The sequence below is a fragment of the Spermophilus citellus genome (genome assembly GCF_964194105.1).
Source record: "Spermophilus citellus genome assembly, chromosome: 13".
Taxonomy (NCBI): domain Eukaryota; kingdom Metazoa; phylum Chordata; class Mammalia; order Rodentia; family Sciuridae; genus Spermophilus; species Spermophilus citellus.
This window is the reverse complement of record NC_138193.1, coordinates 116,194,248-116,213,096: the sequence shown is the minus strand read 5'-3', so window position 1 is coordinate 116,213,096 and position 18,849 is coordinate 116,194,248. Positions and strand designations below refer to the sequence as shown.

At 56.9% G+C, this 18,849-nt stretch overlaps 1 protein-coding gene across 2 annotated transcripts in view; it reads right to left on the bottom strand.

Annotated features, from left to right (window-relative positions):
- PXDN (peroxidasin) overlaps window positions 1-18,849 on the bottom strand; it is a 102,516-nt gene that overhangs the window by 25,375 nt on the left and 58,292 nt on the right. Inside the window, exons 2-9 of one of the 2 annotated variants that reach the window (XM_081264383.1) lie at window positions 14,263-14,334; window positions 13,388-13,459; window positions 10,025-10,096; window positions 6,864-6,935; window positions 6,381-6,452; window positions 5,576-5,745; window positions 3,848-3,965; window positions 1,062-1,231 (exon numbers count right to left, since the gene is read on the bottom strand). In XM_081264383.1, the coding sequence (XP_081120509.1) occupies window positions 1,062-1,231; window positions 3,848-3,965; window positions 5,576-5,745; window positions 6,381-6,452; window positions 6,864-6,935; window positions 10,025-10,096; window positions 13,388-13,459; window positions 14,263-14,334 (818 nt within the window). The remainder of the gene's footprint in view (window positions 1-1,061; window positions 1,232-3,847; window positions 3,966-5,575; window positions 5,746-6,380; window positions 6,453-6,863; window positions 6,936-10,024; window positions 10,097-13,387; window positions 13,460-14,262; window positions 14,335-18,849) is intronic. The other variant, XM_081264384.1, reaches the window with a different exon arrangement.

Genomic DNA, 18,849 nt, shown 5'->3' with positions numbered 1-18,849 from the left:
GGCCCCCTGGAGCTCACTCCAGCTGGCTCTACATGCACGTGCCCATCCTGCTAAGCCAATAGCTCCTACTGGCACAAAATATAGTCTCTAAATTATATTCAGACCTTATAAAATGTCAATTTCATCACAAAAAGAAAAATGATAACTACATTGAGATAATATTTTTAAAATCTAAATCTATAAAAAAATAAATAAATTCTACACATTTACTGTGTGTTCTATGGGTGTGAATGGAAATAGAGCTCTCGCACACTGGTGGGCAGGGTAGGGACAGAACCGAGAGCCCACCTGGACAAATTCAGCCATTCATGCCCAAACCCAAACTGTAAACTGTATGTACTCTTCCACGAAGAAATTAGCCCAGTAGGAATTTAACCCATAGAAACTTTCTAAAGCATGTAACATGACATACATGTGTACAGATCTTTTTTCTGTGTTTCTTTGGGCCAACAACCTTTAGCCACATATCTGAGATCCAAAAATCTCCAAAGTCAATTATTTTTTCACTGTTTGTTTGCAAAACTTGGCCTGTCCACAGAAGGCCACTTCCAGTCTTTGTTTACTCCACTTCCTGTGAACATTCAGTGTCCTGTAGGACCCTAGTCATGGTTTCCAAGGGTGCTGTCCAGGATTCAACATTGGTAAACGGATTTGCTCTGTGTTACAGCAAGGGAGAGAGAACTCAGAAAGATATGTTTCACAGACTGAAAAGCACACAGAAACCCAGGAGCACATAATAAAGACGGGTGGTGACATTTTGGAGAAAAAGGTAGAAAGAGTAGCTTCAGCCTTCAGTAGTTCATGATACAGTACTTTTCAGAATCCTGCAAGACCACGGCTGCCTTTGCATTTGCCTTGGAGTGTCCTAGCATGTCCCTGGATTTGAGCTGACCACAGGCCGGAGGCCCCTCATTAATCACCTAGGGCCCAGTGCTTTGAGAGTCTCGAGCAACAACCCTGTGTCCACTGTGAGATTAATGATTCCTACTTCACTGGGCTTGGGTGCAAGGAAAGGGGAAGCAGATGGTCAGGATGGCCCCTGTGCAATGCCCTCCACGTACCTGGAGACCCAAAGTACCTGAGGGTCACCTCCTGGGTCTTCACTTCTCCAGCTACATTTTTCGCCATACACTGGTAGATGCCCTGGTCTGTCTCCTGCGTGTTCTGGATCATCAGGGTCCCGTCGTCCAGCAGGTTTAGGCGGGAGTCTGTCTTCATGCTCAGCTCATTACTGCAAACACAGAGATCTGGTGCTCTCGAATGCTTATGCACAGGCTGTGCCTCACCCATCCCGGACACAGGCAGCCCCAGCAGCCCAGAGCGCCAGCAGCAGGGAGAGGTGCGGGAGGGCAAGACCTGATGGCAGGATGCCCGTTCCTTAGCTGCACTTCTGAGAGAGCACCTCTCAGTGCACACAGGTGTTTGCACTACCCCATGTTCAACCCACCTCACCCTTCCAAAGTGGTTGTCATTCCTAGTAAGAAGAAGCAGCAAGATGGGGGAAATTCAGAAGAAAATCTTCCTTTGTTTTTGGTAAATTAAATAAAAAGAAATTACCAAAGGTGAGAGATACACCTATCTGTAGTCCCAAGACCAATGGGCGTGGGAGCACCCCGTGGCCCAGCACCTGGGAGGCAGAGGCAGGGGACTGACCCCAGCACAAACAAGAACCAAAACCCAGAAGCTGCTGCTCCGTCCCTTTTGGGGATTCGGTGGGCCCTTGTGCCTGCTCTGTTCCAGGGGCAAGGACCACTGCTACACCCAGGCTGTGGGGCCCAGGCCTCAGTCCTCACTGTGACCTCCTGCCACCCTGCACAGCAAGAAAGGCCAGCAGGCATTGGCTCCTTGTCCAGCCCGGCCACCTTTAGCATCTGACCACTGCATGAATCTGCCTTAGGCCCCTCTGTTCGGATGCACACGAAGAGGGGGCGGGGCAAGCTGCCATCCCTTAGATGGCACGAGAACAGGCTGTTGCATTCAGCTTCAGAAAGCAGCAGATCCAGAAAGAAGTCTGCCACCAGGTCATCAGGATGGAGCAACCACTTCAAAAGTTCAAGCAACGCAGGCCTCAGCTCTGGCCAACCTCTGCCTCGGCATCCCCAGACACCGGCAAAGTGGGGACTGTGCCCCATCACGAGGGCAGAAGGAACTGCAAGCACTTCCCAGGCAGCTGGGAAACACACAGGCAAGCTCCCCAGAGGGAGGCTGGCTCCCGCGGCACAGCCACCTCCACCCACCTGCTCATCATCTGCTGTGCCCAGCGAAACCCATCCCTGCCCAGGCTTTCACCTCGTCACCTGGGCCCAGGAGTGGGATGTACTAACGTGGCCCAGTCCCTTTCTAGACACGAGGTGAGCCACTGGAGGCAGGTAGACAGTGGAGGAGGCCCCCAGGGGAGGCTGCCCAGGGGAGGCAGGCGGGCACAGGTCACACCTCACAAGGTCGGCTCCCGCTTTGACACATTTGGTTCTGCCATCGTATCTTTCAGCATTGAGTTTTTCATTTATAAAACGTCACTATGAAGGTTCTGGACCAAATTTATGCTTCTCTACCAATGAAGTGTAACAATGTCCTATTCTGGACTGTAAGTCTCATCACTGACCCCAGCCCCCCCGAGCCCACGAGGTTTCTAAAGAGTTAGACAGCGTCTCACACTTAGCCTAGGGCTGATGGGACCCTTCAGATACGAGGACCGGAGCTCTGGACTTGGCACAAACCTCCAACAACTTCCCCTATTCTGAGCCGCCTTTCGACTATGCCCCGACAGGTATCCAGTGTCACCTGACCACTCTCACTTTCGCCTGTCAATGCGGCTTCACCCGAGATGGAGAATGCGCTCTGAGATCTGGCCCTGGCTGGAAGAAGGCCCGCTGGGTGTTTTCTGAGCTGCCTGGCCCTGATGTGGCTCTGATCTGAGATAGCTCCAGGCTCCGTCCAGCCTGGACGTGGCCAGCAAGCTCATGGGGAGCCTGACCAATGGTAAGACGAGGCTCAAGGGTGCCTCTTGGTCCCCTGGCTCGCGCACCTGGGGATGCTCAGGACTCCCTCCTAAGGATTCCTTTTTCAAATCAGATGCTTAAGAGTGCTTCACGTCAACATGGACAAGGGACTTGCCCCCAGGTGCCCTCCAGTCACCTGGCCAGATGCCCCCAGTCCTTTGCCCACACACAACCTAATCCCTACCTCACTGTGGTCCTTTCTTCCCTTTCCTTACCTTCCCTCTCCCCTCCACACAACATCCAGACCCTCTGGGGACTAGGTGCTCCCCACCTCGGGCCCACCTCGGTCTGGCCTGCATGTAAGGGTCAGTTTCCAGGACCTCCCTTGGTTGTCCTTGAGCACCTGCTGGCAAGTGCGGGGCCATCCCCAGCTTATCAGCCCCTGGAAATGCTTTCGGAAGGAGAAGGAGTGCCCTGGGTCAAGAGGGCTGAACCCCAGTACCTGAGGAGCACAGTCCTCCTCCCACACTGGTGTTGCTGGAGACACTGCTCCAGGACACCCCTCAGGTCTGGCCACCAAGCCCAGGTCCACAGCCTAACGCAATGGTCAGACACCAGGAGGCCCTGCCAGAGGAAGAGGGTGGCCAGAGACCAACCAGCAGGACACTGCCCGGTTCCTGCCAGGCAGGGAGTGATGAGGGCCAGGTCTGTGGCTGGCCTGGGAGTGAGCCCAGGAAGGAGGCACCACTTCACACGGGTGCTGCGTCTCCCTTACGCCTTCCCCAGCTGGCAGAGGAAGATCAGGTGGTGTCTGGCAGGGTGGTGACCGTTGAGCCCCTGGACACAGCACGAGACTCAGAAGCACTGTGCTCCCAGTGTGCAGAGCGTTGCACCAACTCCCAACTCACTTGTTTCGAAGCCAGATGATCTCAGGCTTGGGGTTGCCTTCCGCCCGACAGGTGAAGTACACAGTGTTCCCGGGCACCACGTCCGCGTCCTGCGGCTCTGACGTGATCCGAGGCCTCTCTGTGCCCAACAAAGAGGGAAAACCTTCTCAGTCTAAACCTCAGAGTGGACAAAATAAGAACGCAGGTGGAATCCCTACCATCAAGAGAAAACTCCCAAACACGCAGCATGACCACAAACACTCCCTGCAGAGATAGCTCTGCCCGGAAGCTTCACAGCACCCTCCAGCTCCGAGGCGCCAGGCTGAGGATGTCAGAGGGCTGGCTTGGGGGTGGCCAGGAAAGCATCAGGGATGACCTTCAAGTGGTGCGCGAGCGCCCTTCAGCTAGAGGAACGCCTGCAAGCGGGTGCTGCGCGGGCTCTGCTCCAGCAAACACGAGAGCAGCAGCTGCGGCTCCTTAGCTGGTGGCCCTGAGGATGGGCAGGGAGGGGCCTGCTGCGGCAGCTGTCCTACCCCACCCTGAGGAGGGCCGTCCCTCCCACCGCTTGGGAATGGCCAGGAGCCGCCCTCACATCCCTGAGGCCAGAGGCTCCTAGCTCCGTATCAATCAGCACCCAGCTGTCCAGGCACCGTGTCCCAGCAGCCGTCCCTCCTGGGCTCGAGCTGTGCATGCAGCTGCCAGCTCCACAGGCTCCTGTGAGGAACTGGGCTTGAGGAAGGGGCAGGCCTGTGTCCCCCTGCCTGGCCACCCATCAACTAACCCAGCCTTGAGGTTTCCTGCCAGATGAGGGCACCACACAGGGACGAGCAACCATGTGCTGAGTGTGTGCCCTGCATGGCCCTCAGGCCTGCAGGGGCGAGGCCGTCAGCACAGACTCCTGTGCAGCAGCCCAGGAACTCGACCCCACGCCAGCCCCAGGCAGCCCCGGCCAGGAACGCCACTCCTCTGCCTGCTGTCCACGTGTCTGCCTCCTCATGGTCCTCACTGCTGCAGCCGTGGGCTGGCCTCCAGCACCCTCCCCTGATGAAGTTCTTTCTAGAGCATAAACCTCGAACCTCATTTTCTAAATCCCCCTTGGCTCTCCACTGCTATTTAAAAACCCGTTACTATTTGTTTCATTGCTCAGGCTGCAAAGCTCTGTAAATATCCTAAAACCCACTAAGCTACACATTTCAACAAGGTGGCGTGTCCCATGTCTGCACAACACCTCAACAGAGCGGCTACAGTAGCAATTAGCTGCTGGCAGGCAGGCCACAGAGCCATGGTGAGGCTCTCCCCAGTGCACCCTCAGCTCTGACACCCTGTGGAGGCGCCCAGCTGGCTCCCCAGAGCCTTCGCCATGGGATGGCTGGCAGGAAGGTGTGGTACACCTCTGGGTTGAAGGCAGCAGCAGGACAGGCAGAGGACACCAAGTCACAACTCAGGAGCCAGGCAGAGCTCTGCCCAGGCCTTTGTGCCCCCCCGCCCCCAGGTGAGTTCTGCCCCTGGGGTAGCTGCAGCCACGGGAGGGGTAGTGGCAGGGAGTTTGCTTATTTCTTCGAAGAAACCTGCAAAGGGGCTCAGCTGCTGCTTCAAGACACCGCAGGGAAGAGCCTCACGAAGCAGAGGCCTCGCCCACCTGGACCTGGGGTTTGGCAGACTGCGTGATGGTGGCTGCAGGCACAGGCTGACCAGCAGGTGCTGACCCACTGGGTGATGCAGCCTGGTTGGGGCGCAGAACCCACTCACCACAGTTCAGCTCCTCTGGGGTGATGGTTGCCACGGATCTTCCCTGGATGCGTCTGGGATATTCGCAGGTGGCCGCCGCCTGTGCGTTCCCAGACTGCGCATAAGCCTTCAGCAGATCTGCCAGCCACAGTATCTCACAGTCACAGTGAAGTGCATTGGAGTCCAGTCGCCTGTGGGAAGAAGGGGCAGCCGGTGAGAACTAGCAGCCGTGGGACACCCAGGCTCGGGGTCCTGACCCACAGCCTGCCAGGCAGTCCATTCCGCACACAACGGGAGGAACCCCAAGCCCTCCCGTCCTGCTGGGTACACACATCTACCAAAGAAAACCCCCAAGGCCCTGAAGAGGGACAGCTTTAAATTCCAAAGAAAGGGGCATGGGGGTGGACAGGCCAGGAGTCCCTGGAGACTAGGCAGAGCTGTTCCACAGGTTAGTGACGCAAGCCATGCAGCTGTCCTTCCCGGAGCCTCCCTGGGGAGTGAGGCAGGGGCACCTCCTGCCTGGGCCCTGGCTGTCCCAGGAAGTGTCTGGTGGAAGCACCATGAGGCCTGCCCATGGTCTCAACAGGTGAACAGCAGGACTTCCGTGGGCACTGTCCCCACCTGGGAGCAGGCCTGAGATGGGAGCAGGAAGGAACACGCCCAGGGCTGCTGTGAGGGTCTGCACTGGGAGTCATCACAAGCCCTCTCTCGGGCCTGGTGCCTGCAGGGAAGACCACACCCCACCTGCCTTCTGCCCAGCACCTGCATTAGGAGGGGCTCTGGGGGAAGGCAGGGACGAAGGCTGCAGGGCCCGCTTCCTACTCACAATCTTTTCATGGACTCCAAGTGATTGAATGTCCCAGGAACCAATTGTGTGATCCTGTTGTTATGTAAAAATCTGTTGAAAGAGAATGTGACAAACCCATTTTTAGGAAAACTTCTTAGAGATGTAGAAAAGAGTACCAGCAAATATACAAACTTTTAAAAATTCTTATTGATCCCCTTTATTTAATAGACATGGATTCCAGGATATTTTGGAGTTCAGAAAAACAACCGGATCTTTTTCCTGTTTCATCACCATGCCCAACAGAGAGAGATTCAGATCCCACCTTGGAAGCGTTAGGCCAGGAAGGCAGACCCACACGGGGCAGTGAGCAGGGCGAGCCCAGGGAGGACAGAGGAGGGTTAGAGAGAGCCCAAGAGGCCTTGCCCGGGGGCCCAGGACCCCCTGCACTGAGGCAGAGGACACCGTCCAGCCTGCCTGGGAGACACCCCGAGGGCCTTAAAGGAAGAAGGGAAGTCAACTCACAGCCTCTCGAGCTTGGGTAAGTGCTGAAAGGAGGCTGGGTCCAGAGTCTCTATTTGGTTAAAGTGCAGGTATCTGGAGTTCAGAAAAAGAAACAATGTAATCAATTTAATGACTTTCAGACCTAGATTCTCTGTCAAAAATCTTTTTCTAAGTCATTTCACGTTTGTAAGTCAATAGATAACTCTGGATTTCCTGGGATCCATCAGGAGGCGTCAGCTCAGCTGAAGTCATGCGGATGCCCGAGTGGTGGAAGCGGGTCTGGCTGCTGGCTGGGCCTCCCAGAGCCCACAGATGGACCACACAGACGCACGGTGTTGAGGAAGACATGCCTGTGCCCAGGAGCCCCCTCTCCAACCTCCATGCACGGCAGGTCCCTGGATGCTGTGTCAGCACACTGAGATGGCACCAGAGGCCACCCGGAAAACGGCACCACGCCGAGTCCGAGGCCCCTTTCCTCCAGGGTCCCCCCAGTGCCAAGTACCTTCATCCACACGTCTCTCCATTTAGGACATCTCCCTGCTTTCCGCAATTTGTGGATTTTTGGTGCAATTAATTGATTCTGCTGCATACCAGTTTCTCACTTTGGAAGTCAAATTGGTGGGATTTTTTTCCTCAAGTGAAATACAGTTGTGCTTCTCACACACCTCACGCTGCTTCTGAGGTAGATCTCTGCCCGCACCCGCATGGAGACAGCCCCCAATCCCCACCCTCGGGGGCTAGAGGTCAAAATGAGCGGCAGGACCAACACCCTGCCCTACCACAAATCCCAACCAAAGCCGGCCCCCCCCAGGTGACCACTTTCCAATACCTCTGTCACCTCAACTCCTGCCCTGGTAGCTCCCCAGGTGTAGCTGCTCAGGTCTCTGAAGGCCACCCAGGCTGGCTGCAGGGGCTCAGTACTCCATGGCCTCCTTGCCTCTCCTAGGGTAGGTCTGTGCCTACTGCCCTCTACACCAGACAAGGAAGAAGTGCCACAGGAAGAGGAAGACCAGTGGCTGGCACGGGATGGCATTTGCCCAAGTGGTCCCCAAGGACATAGGACCAAACAGAAATCCTCAGTCCCCGTCATAGGGCGCTGCATCTGTCCTGGGCAGCAGGGGTCCAGAGCATGGGCCTGGGTGGGCCTGGGCTCCTGTGCCCAGCATGGACACCAGAGGAAGGGCTCTGCTAACTCCAGCAGGGGGAGTCCTGAGCTACATAGGTGAGAGGGCCCACAGGATAATGAAAGGGGGCCCTGCCAGGCCCTGCAGAGTCCCCTCACCCTGACCCACAGGGTAGGCTCTCCAGTAGAGGGCAGGAGGACCCAGATGCCCTGCTTTAGAAGGCACCAACAGAAGGCTGCCACCAGGAGTGGAACCCTGTATGGCTGGGGTTCTGGACAGCCATGGGCACCATCACCCCTCCCTGGACAGCCAAGGAAACAGGACAGGAAGTGACTCCCCATGTGCATGGAGAACACCCTGAGCTCAGACCGGGCTCCTGACTCTGGCAGGCTTCTGATCCATACCCATAGCTTCCCAAAGAACAGCTCAGAGACTCTCAAAGACCTTGTGGCCTCCCAGCCGTGCTCGGGGCCTCGTCTTCCCAGCTCCCAGTGGCTGGTGTGAATGCACATCTTCTAAGGTTGGGGCTGGAGTGGGCTCAGGGCACAGGGGTGGGGTTCCCAATCACAGAGTGCTGGCCCTCCCAGCCTCAGTCTGCATACCCGGTGGAGAGGCTGTGAGCCCAGCCGCTGTGGACATGCAGGTCACCCTAATGCTGCCAGAGGCAGCTGCCTCTGGTCCTCCTAGATGCACTGAGATCAGCGTGGAGTGAAGCCCAAGTTCCTGCAGCAGGAACAGCTCCTCCCTTGCCTGGCTTCCCCCACCCTGGGCCCCTCCTTCCTCAAAAAGCTCACAGGTGCCCCACCTCCTGAGGCTGTCCCACACCCCAGCACCCCCAGACTTCCACGGCTGCCCCAACTACCATTACATCCCCAAGGCATGAATACCTCGCTGCACACAGAGCTTGTTCCTCTGCAAAGGCCCTGGGTGCTTTCTCCACCTCCCCATGTGGGCCCAGACTGTACGCACCTTACACAGGACTTCTGCACCCACATACTGGTGCCCCCTGCATTAAGCCCAGGAGACCTGCTCTCACTTGAAGGAGGCTCTTGTTCAGACGCAGGGACTCAGGTGCCCTGAGTGTGCTCCTGCAGCTGCAGGCTCCAGGGCAGCCTCCAGCTCTGCCTGCTGTGCCCAGTCACCCCGTGACAGGTGAAGGCAGACTCAGGGCTGGAGCAGAAGACCTCCCACTGCAGGGCAAGCTGCTGCCCTTCATCCCTGAGGGGCATTAACTGCAGTAACTGCAGTCCCTGGAGGACTGGCAGGTTCACTTGACAGAAAGACCTTGCTGGTTTCACCAGAACTTTCTACTCAGAAATCAACATGCTGCCTTTATAGCAAAGTACAACTTCACATGTAGCCAAAGAAACAGCACTAAGTCACAGGCAACTCCACTAACTAATCTAGCAAGGAGAGGAAAGTTTGTCTTCTTCCAAATCATGGCATCATGGTTGAAGAAGCTAACCCCACATGCACAGTCACAAAGAGGAAATAATGCAGCCAGGAGCAGAGGTGCCCGGCTGCAATCCTGCCACTCAGGAGGCTGAGGCAAGAGGATGCAAGTGTGAGGCCAGCCTCTTAGTCAGGCTCTGTCATAAAGAGGACTGGCCCTGCAGCTCAGGGGAAAGTGCCCTGGGTTCAATCCCCGGTATCCAAAAGGGAAATAATGTGCAGTGGGAATCATCAGGCCCCACGAGGCCCAGGACAATACCACTGGCTCTTGTATGCACATCTCTCTCTCCCTTGAAACATAAGCAGTTTTCACCATGGAACAGGGAATCAATCCCTCTTATTGTTCTTGGAACCATGAGTGTCCACTCTGGGTCTGGGGCATAGCAGCAGCCCAGCAAACCTCTGCTCTTGGGTGGGTGAGGGGTGGACTGGGTGGGAGGTGGCACAGACGGGGCATGGCCTGTCAGGCCCTCACAGCAACATGCACGGCCTCCGACAGCTCGTGGAGCTAACATGCATCATGCAACCAGCTCCGCAGCTCCTCCCGTGGGGGCAAAGAGGCAGGTGTCGTCCACGACACGGAAGCACAGAGGAGAGGGCACTTACAGTTGCTCTAGAGAGGCAAGTCCCGTAAACGCTTGCCTGTCAATTGACTGGATCTCATTCTTGTACAAATAGCTGAAACAAGAAACATGGAGGAGTGTTAGCACAGGCAAGGGCACTCTGCAGATGGGTAAGAGAAACAGGGGCACGTGATGCCAGGCCTACAGCCCCAACTGCTTTGGAAGACAACACAGCAGGACACAACAGGCTCCGCCCTGCGAAGGGTCCTTTCTGCATCTCAAAAGGATCAAAAGCAGGGGCCTAACTCTGCTTCCCCCACTAGGCCAGGGAGCAGGGGTCACACTCTGCTTCTAAGCCTGGAGGAAACATGAGCGTCTTCCTGCACACACACAAGATGCCTGGGATGAGATCACACAGACAGGCTTCTGGAAGTCCTGAAGTCACACGGGCAGTGGTCACCAGGAAGCCCAGGGTGTCCTGAGCCACTCACCGCCCAGAACCCCCTTACTGAAGGAGCAGCAGGCCTCTCCGAGGAGCTCCAGGGCCAGCTGCAGCCTGCTCTGCGTGGCCTGGGAACTAAAAATGCAGTTTACATTTTTAAATGGTAAAATTTCCAAAGGAAGAACTGAGTTGTGAGAAATGAAAATCACATGAGATTCATATTTCAGGGTCCATAGGAAAGTCTGCTGGAACCTGACTGCACTCACCCTCTCAGGCGGGTCTGAGTTTGTGCCATGTGGCTAAGACACAGAGCCTGGAATGTGGCCTGCTGGTCCTCAGCCCATCTGAGGGGTGAAGGCTCTCAACACAGTCCCCCTGGTGTGCGTGTGGGCTTTGGGTCTGACCTGCCAGGGCTTCCTCACACCACAGCCCAGCAGCAGCAGATCTCTGGTGACCTGGGGGTGCTCTGCATGAGTACGGCTCCCACCTCTGACATGGCTGCTGCTGTGGCTTATGATAATCCACTGGGCTTTATCTCTGCGGCAGGTGGACTGAAGGTCCAGATCCCTCCCTCCCATCAAGCAGATACCTCCCTTCAAAGCCCTGCCCTGGTGGCGAATCGCCTAGCTATCCCCCTGCATGGACAGCAGGTTCTGCCCCAGCACTTCTCATGCCACAGTTTCCGCAGGACAAAGTGCTTCACTGTCTTCAACTGATGTCTGGTGCAGGACCTGGTTTAAAGGAACTGAAGGTGCTCTTGGGCTGCTGCAATCCATCCCAGTGGTCCTTGCCCTCCTCCCTCTGAGCAAATCCACTGAGGTGACCTCACAATGAGCCTTTGCACCTTGGCTGGACACCCGGGCCAGAGCTCAGCAGTGCACGGCAGCCGAGAAAGGCAGGCAGCTTGTGGGGGCCTGATGCCAGTGCCGCCTGTGTGAGAGGACAACCTTTCTGTGCCTTGGTTTCTTCTTCTATAAAATGGACAGAATCACTGCATAAATATGTATGAAGCCCTCAGGTGTGGCCCTAACCTGTAATCCCAGCAATTTGGGAGGCTGAAGCAGGAGGATCCCAAATTCAAGGCCAACCTGGGCAAATTAGCAAGAGCTTGCCTCAAAATAAAAAATATGAGAGGGCTGGAGGTACAGTTTAGTGGCAGAGCACCCTGGGTCCGATCCCTAGTACTGCAATATATAAGTAAATGAAATTAAAACCCAAGAAAGTTTAAAAATAAAGACCCTGAGGCAGAACTTCGTGGGAACAGCTGGTATTGATCTTCCAAGAATGAATGATGATGCTCTTCTTCTTTATTGCAGTTGCCTCTTTGACCATGAGTTCTAACTACAACACTCTCTTCTGCACTAGGAAATGCAAGTTAAGGAGGGTCCCCAGAAGTACTGGGGGTCCAGGATAGAAGGTCTACACAACTTCCAAAACTGTGCTGCCAATACCCAAGGCCAGAGCAGCCAAAGGGCCTCAGGAGAGCTCCACACTCGAGTAGGAGCGGTGGTCAAGCAGGGAGACTGACCAGATTCCCAGGCACCTAGAGCAGCACCAGGAGCTACGCACAGCTATCCTGGGACCAGGGCCACCTGCAGCTCTGCCCCGTGAGTGCCAGTTTCCAGCAAGACTGCCTCCTGAACGAGCAGCCCATCCCCTGATCCTGCCCCAGTAATCTGTGCCCACCACCTGGGGAGGGAGGGAAGACAGTGGGCAGGAGCCCCCTGAGTGAGCAAGGGATGGTGGGGCTTGGCAGGTGGTGCTGAAAGGGCTGGTGAAGAAATGGCATCCCTCACCTCCCGGCAGGGAGGGTGTCTGCAGAGGATAAATTGCCCTTCAGTAGTTCAAAACCAAGAGCAAAACAGAACCACTTAACACATACACAGCCCGACACTGCCGTCAGCCGCCTGCATCTACTCCTCAGGACTGCAAGCACTCCTGGACCTGCAGGGGACTGAAACTGCAGCCCAGAGGCAAACCAGAGTCAGGGAGGACGCAGACCTCCCTCACGTCCAGCGGCACGCAGGGCTCCAACGTCCACACCGCCCGGGAAATCAGCATTAAGGCAAAGGTGGTGGAGAAAACAGTCTACATATAACACTTTGAATGAGGAGAGCATTTCAATAAGCAGAGTTAGGGAGGTCTACGATTAGGAACCACTGAACATCTAAAATAAAGAGAGATTTCAAAACATACACCAACACCAACAAGATGGCTTCGCTTTAACTATCAACATAAAAAAAGACGTTTAGGTTGTTTTGTTCCAATAAATAATAAGTGATGTAAATGCTTCATTAAAAATGGCTCTCCTTGGAAAGTTATCTACATCCTCAAAAGAAAGAGTGATTTGTTCAAAGCAAGCAGCATGTGCTTCTAATCTTGCTGGATCCAGGTGAAATCTAAGTCCAGTGCTGTCCATCTCCATCCTTTCCGGGTGTAAAATGGGTGTGTGGACAGTACCCAGCGGGCCCTCAAGGAGGGTATCTCTGAACTGCAAAACTGATTTCAACTAGCAGATACTTTTAATCAAAATGAATTTTAAAAAGGTAAAATAGAATTTAAGTAGATTAGACTAAAATTTCAAATCAGCCAGGGGACAAGAAAAACAGCAGGAATTAATGACGTTCCACGTGGATTAGTCATTTCCTTTGTCTGTCCCCACAGCTGGAGAAGCCACTGAGCTTGCATATGCAGACGCCCTCAGTTGTGTCTGAGCCTGCTGCCACCTCCGCCTCCAGACCTGGGGACAGAGGCTGTGCCCACAAGCCCACAGCTGACCTCCCCTGAGCACAGCAGCTGGACAGGCCGGCCGCCCAGCAGGGAAGACCCACTGGAAATGTCACCCACACGCCACTCACCTAGAGGCAAGGCTCCAGCTTGGTGCCTGTGCAGAGCACACACACTCCTGCACCTCAGAGGTCTAAGCACAGACAGCCCACCCTGAGGGTCGCATGGTTAACTTACAGATATTTTAAATTTTCCAGGTCTTCAAACGCTCCACTAGGGATCTTCTTGATCTGATTATTGTTGAGAAGCCTGTGAAAAACAGAGACCCCCCAGGTTATGCTGAGCAAAACCCTGCTTAGCCATGGGCAAGGCTGGGTCATGACTGCCCCTCAGACCTGCTGCCCAGTCAGCAACTGCGGATTCCACAGGACTGGTGTGGCCCCAGCGTGCGACCCACAGCCCCAGACCCTGCTCCAGCCACGTCCACATCCCTCCATGAGCATTCACCTTCACGCACACTGAGAAGGCCATCCTGCCTCCCGTGAAAGGCACATCTCCTGCCCACCTGTCTCCACCTGTCTCCAGCAAGGGCTGTAGCCCACTTGGAACAATTGTGAGGTTTAGGAGGGTCCCACACAGTGTCACTGGAGATGGAAGCTACGCCCGCTTCCACAGATGAGAAGTTGATGGGCACAGCCACCACATGCCCTGCCCTCAGGGGACCTGGCTGGCTCCTTCTCCCCACAGCCCTGCACCCAGGCCTAGCACTCAGTCCTGGTGCCTAAGAGAGACCTGCGCATTCTAGAGAGACTGGTGCTGCCCCCACACTGCCCTCCAGGGGGTTCGAGCTCTGCGGCATAACTGTCGGCATGTCAAGCCCGCCTACCTCCATGCCAAGCTCAGCAGAGGTGCTGTCCTGCTCAACCCACAGCAGGAAGCAAACCCACCCCATCCAGGAAGGAGCTGGGCACAAGGCCATGGGCATGGAACATGCAAATTCCACCCCACTGTCCATCTCCAGCTGCCCCCATCATGCAGACTGGAGATGGCCTGCAGGTACCTGGTCAGGACCCTGCTTCTCCTACTGGACACCACCGAGCATTCTGACTTACAGTGTATTCAAGTTCCTCAGCCGCCGGAAAGCCCCGGGTTGGATCTCTCTGATCCTGTTGAAGCGAAGGTCCCTGTGAAGACAGAGGAAATGCTGCGGTCCCGAGAGAGCCCAGCCAGCAGCACTCCTGCTGCAAGGTGCAGAAGGCGCTTACAGATTAGCTCTGGGTCACTCCCCGGCAGGCAGGTCGCCACTACACGCGCCTGAGTTTAGACAAATGACAGACAACATCACGTAAAGCAATTTATTCAGACAGGAATTATGGGGCGGTAGAATTGCAGGCACCACCTATATGACCCCTGTCCAGCTGACGCCCCAGAACGTGTGCCTTCAGATAGTCTTAGGATAGCGTGCTCTGGGGGAGTGGCACATATTCCAGACAGGCATCGTGCCCACTGGTCACCGGGTAGACCTGAGAGGCCCCAGCATTTCCATGGCTGGGGCTTGGCCACTCACCAGCTCACTGCCTATGGAGTCCCGCTGCGCATCCCCAAGCACAAGGCCAGCCCAGTAGGTCCATCTACAAAGAGAGGCTGTCCCACCGGCGGGTTTGTCTGTGGGTTTCCAAGTGGGAACTTTAAGTAAACGTGCACTGTTCAAAGTGCTGTTCGTGTTTTCAGGAGTGGGGCGAGGATCCAAACAGCCCACCTGAGACTGAGAGTGGGACAGAATGGATTTCAGGCTGGCCGGGCAGCAGGAAGGCTTTGAACCCTGAGAAGTTGACACAGCAGAGTGCCCTCGAGGCTCTGACCAGGCAAGAGCAAAGCACGGGGCACAGCCAAGGTCCCAGGCCTGCTGCGGCGGTGGGTAAAGACCCACTGTGTTGTCTGGCTCAGGGCCTGGACCAGCCTGACCAAAACCATCAACTGGGGACGTACCCAACAGGGGTGGTCGTGGGGGACTGTGTCACCCCAAATTTGTGTTGGTGACCTGGCACGTCAGGTCTCCTCAGAGATGCATCCTCAGAGGGGGCCCCTCTCACCCTCTGATCTGGGGACCTGGCACAGGGAGACCACCGAGCAAGGAAGGCAGGGCACAGTCGGAACACAGGTGGTCACTAGCAGCCTGGGAGGGGCCTGGACTGCTGTGGAGGGCCACGGAGGCTCTCGAGTTTGGATTCCGGCCCCAGTGCTGTGAGGCTGCACTTTCTGGTTGAGCCACCCGATGGTGGGGTGGCCACGTCACCCCGTAAAAACACGGGGTGCTGGGTGACGTGGTGGACACTGCATATGGTGCTTCCCACAGGACACTTCCTGAAAGGCTTGAGGTCCTCTTAGGGACATTGTATAACTGCCAGTGACGTATGGAGCCAGTTCTTGTCTGTGGCTCAGTGAGGCATCTCTGGATGTCATCACAACTCACCGGGAGCAGAGCAGCAGCAAGAGGCACGTCCGGCCCAGCACTGCCCCTCTCTCGGGGCCGAGCACGCAATAGCGTCTGCACCAGGGATAGGAAGGCGGAGGCCAGTTGCTGCCCACAGGCGACCTCAGCTGCAGCCCCCGCCTGGCGCTGCCTGACCCACACTCGCCCCAGGACCAGCGCTCCTCGGCACTGCCACCACTGCTTCTAAACAAGGGGGGCTTTCACTACCCTGGAATCCAGACCCCCAACAGTCCACCTGGGGAGGTGTGAAGGAGAAAGGGACAAGAGGAGCTGGCGTCCCAGCAGGACCCCCAGGAGCGCCCGCTCTTCGGTCCACTGAGCCGACTGTAGGGAAGAGTTCCTCAGCCAGGGCGTTAGCACAAGCACACACTGGCAGGGGGCGCTCTCTGGCCCCACAGTCAGAGAGTTCTGCTGCCTTTGATCAGGTAGGAGGACGTCCTGGACACCGCCCCAGGGCCAACTTGCATGGACAAACGCCATAGCACACAGTTTCTGCTGGACAGAGCTGGCCTCTACGGAGAGGCTACCTCACAACTGGGCACAGCAGACCACTCCCCACAGTACCAGCCTGACAGGGTTAGGAAGACTGGGGTCAGGGTCCCTCGGCAGCACAGGGGACCTCAGCAGAGAAAGTGAGCCCACAGAAATGAGCACTGCAGCTCCAGACCAGGAAGTGCAGCAGCTGAAGGGGCACGGCTCCAACCCCGCGGAGGGCGGCCTCGCCAGCGCAGGACGTCGGAGGAACCAACCCGCGGAGGGCGGCCTCGCCAGCGCAGGACGTCGGAGGAACCAACCCGCGGAGGGCGGCCTGGCCAGCGCAGGACGTCGGAGGAACCAACCCGCGGAGGGCGGCCTCGCCAGCGCAGGACGTCGGAGGAACCAACCCGCGGAGGGCGGCCTGGCCAGCGCAGGACGTCGGAGGAACCAACCCGCGGAGGGCGGCCTCGCCAGCGCAGGACGTCGGAGGAACCAACCCGCGGAGGGCGGCCTCGCCAGCGCAGGACGTCGGAGGAACCAACCCGCGGAGGGCGGCCTCGCCAGCGCAGGACGTCGGAGGAACCAACCCGCGGAGGGCGGCCTCGCCAGCGCAGGACGTCGGAGGAACCAACCCGCGGAGGCGGCCTCGCCAGCGCAGGACGTCGGAGGAACCAAGCCGCGGAGGGCGGCCTCGCCGGCACAGGACGTCGGAGGAACCAACCCCGCAGAGGGCGGCCTCGCCGGCGCAGGACATCAGAAGCCAGCCCGAGGAGAGTGCTGGGTGTCCACCCTGACCCTCCACTGGCCCACACCTGGACAGTAGACCTGGGCGGAGCTGTGGCGGGCACTGTGATGCCCTGGAGTGTGTGGGCCCAGCTGGCTGGCCATGCAGCCTAGGTGTTGACACATCACTTGGGGACTAGGGACCACATGGAGACCGTGACCCTCCAGAGCAAGGAAAAAGGCAGAAGGAAGAGGCCCTGTGCTCCAACCAGAGACAAGCGAGGGGAAGCAGATGTCCCTTCCCATGAGCCCCGAGTTCAAGGCCCTGTGGGCCTGCAGGGCTGCACTTCTGCATGGGGGACTTGCAGAGTGAGGTCGGAGGGGCTCGGGTTGAGCAGCCATGACCCCCCAGGGGTCCAGGTAGGCCCACAGCAGCAGCAGCTTCACCTGGGCTTGTCAGAAAAGTGCGTTCTGGGCCGTGGCCCTTGGCAGGCGGCGGGGACTGCAGGGCAGAGCAGCAGTGTGTCCTTGAGCTCCACTCCGGGCCTTCAGGGATGCTGGGAGCAGAGTCCAAGCACATGTCCTTCTGCTGTGTGCGTGCGTCTGGCAGATGCAGGCCGTGCACACGGGCATCCTCACCCCAGCGGCAGCACCTGTCTTCCCCGCACCCCGTCCAGTCCCTGTCCTGTCCTCAGCCCGCTCCTCACTGGCACTGGACGTAGGTTAAGTATAAACATATTCAACTCCCATAGCCAGGGCCTCCCCCCAAACTCGAGAATGTGCAGGGTCCTTGACCTCCTTCCTCACACACACAGGCACAGGTTAGCTGACAGCAGAATATCATTTTTAAGATCATAACAAATATTTCCACAAAATATTCCCACTGAATGAACACTGCCCTGAACTTCAGAGTTAGAGAGCACCTCACAGGCCTCCTAGAATCTCCCAGCTCTCACCTGCCTCCTCCCTCTCTCCCTCCCCCGGGGCTGAGGGGCTGGGGCTGGGGTGCCACAGTGAGCACCTGCCTCTAATGCCCTGGCCACCTGGTCACTGCCCTCACACCCCTGCAGAGTCACATGTCCTGGCAAGCAACCAATGTCTGGAGCTTCCTGGGGGTGGCAAGAAGAGGAAGTGGGAGTGGATTCCAGAAAGTTCCTGGAAAGCCATAAAGGGAGTGATCTCCTAAAAAGAACACGAAGAGCAAACCCCAGAAATGGCATCTGGGAAGCTCCTGCTCAGGCCAGGACTAAGCCCCACAAGTTCCCTTTGACTGCACTGGAGCTGAGTGGTGTCTGTCTTTCTGAAACGCAGGTCAGCCAACACCAGACAGCAGTCACAGGGAAGAAGGCATGGGCCCAGGTCTGCCAGAGAGGCGCTCAGGGACACACCGCTCCCCAGGAGTGTCCCCATGAAGCCATGCCTGTCGGCTCCTCCTGACAGGCCCGCAGCCCCCAGGGCAGTCAGGAATTCGGCACGGCCTGCACCCACAGGACGGCGCGGGCAGGGACTCACCCACAGCTCCTGGGGACTTTCTCTTCTGTGTCCCCAAGGTAACACCCTGGCAAAACGGGACAGGGCTTGTTGGGGCACAGCCCCAGTGGAGGGCCACAGGAAGGAGGAACGGAGGGACAGGCAAGATGAAGCCCTTTACACAGCCAGAAAGAGCGCAGTCAGAAAGCGTCTCCCTCAGCCCTCGGCTTGGAGCCAGCAGAACCAGGCACTGCCCTGGGAGTCCACGTCAGCCCCAGCACCATGGAGCCCCCAAGTCCACGCTGCTCCTTTTGACCGTCAGGGAGCCTCTCCAGCATGAAGAATGAGCAGGAAGAAGGAAGGGCCACTCTTCCAAGTCTCAGTGACCGCTGGGCTGACCTGAGTCTCTCATCAGTTTCCAAGGCCGGGAGCTTCGGCGTGGCTTTCTTTGGTTTGAATGTCTCTATGATTCCAAAACCTTGATAGACCACAACCCACCCCCCACACAGCTGTCCAGACCTGTCGTGTTCAGTAG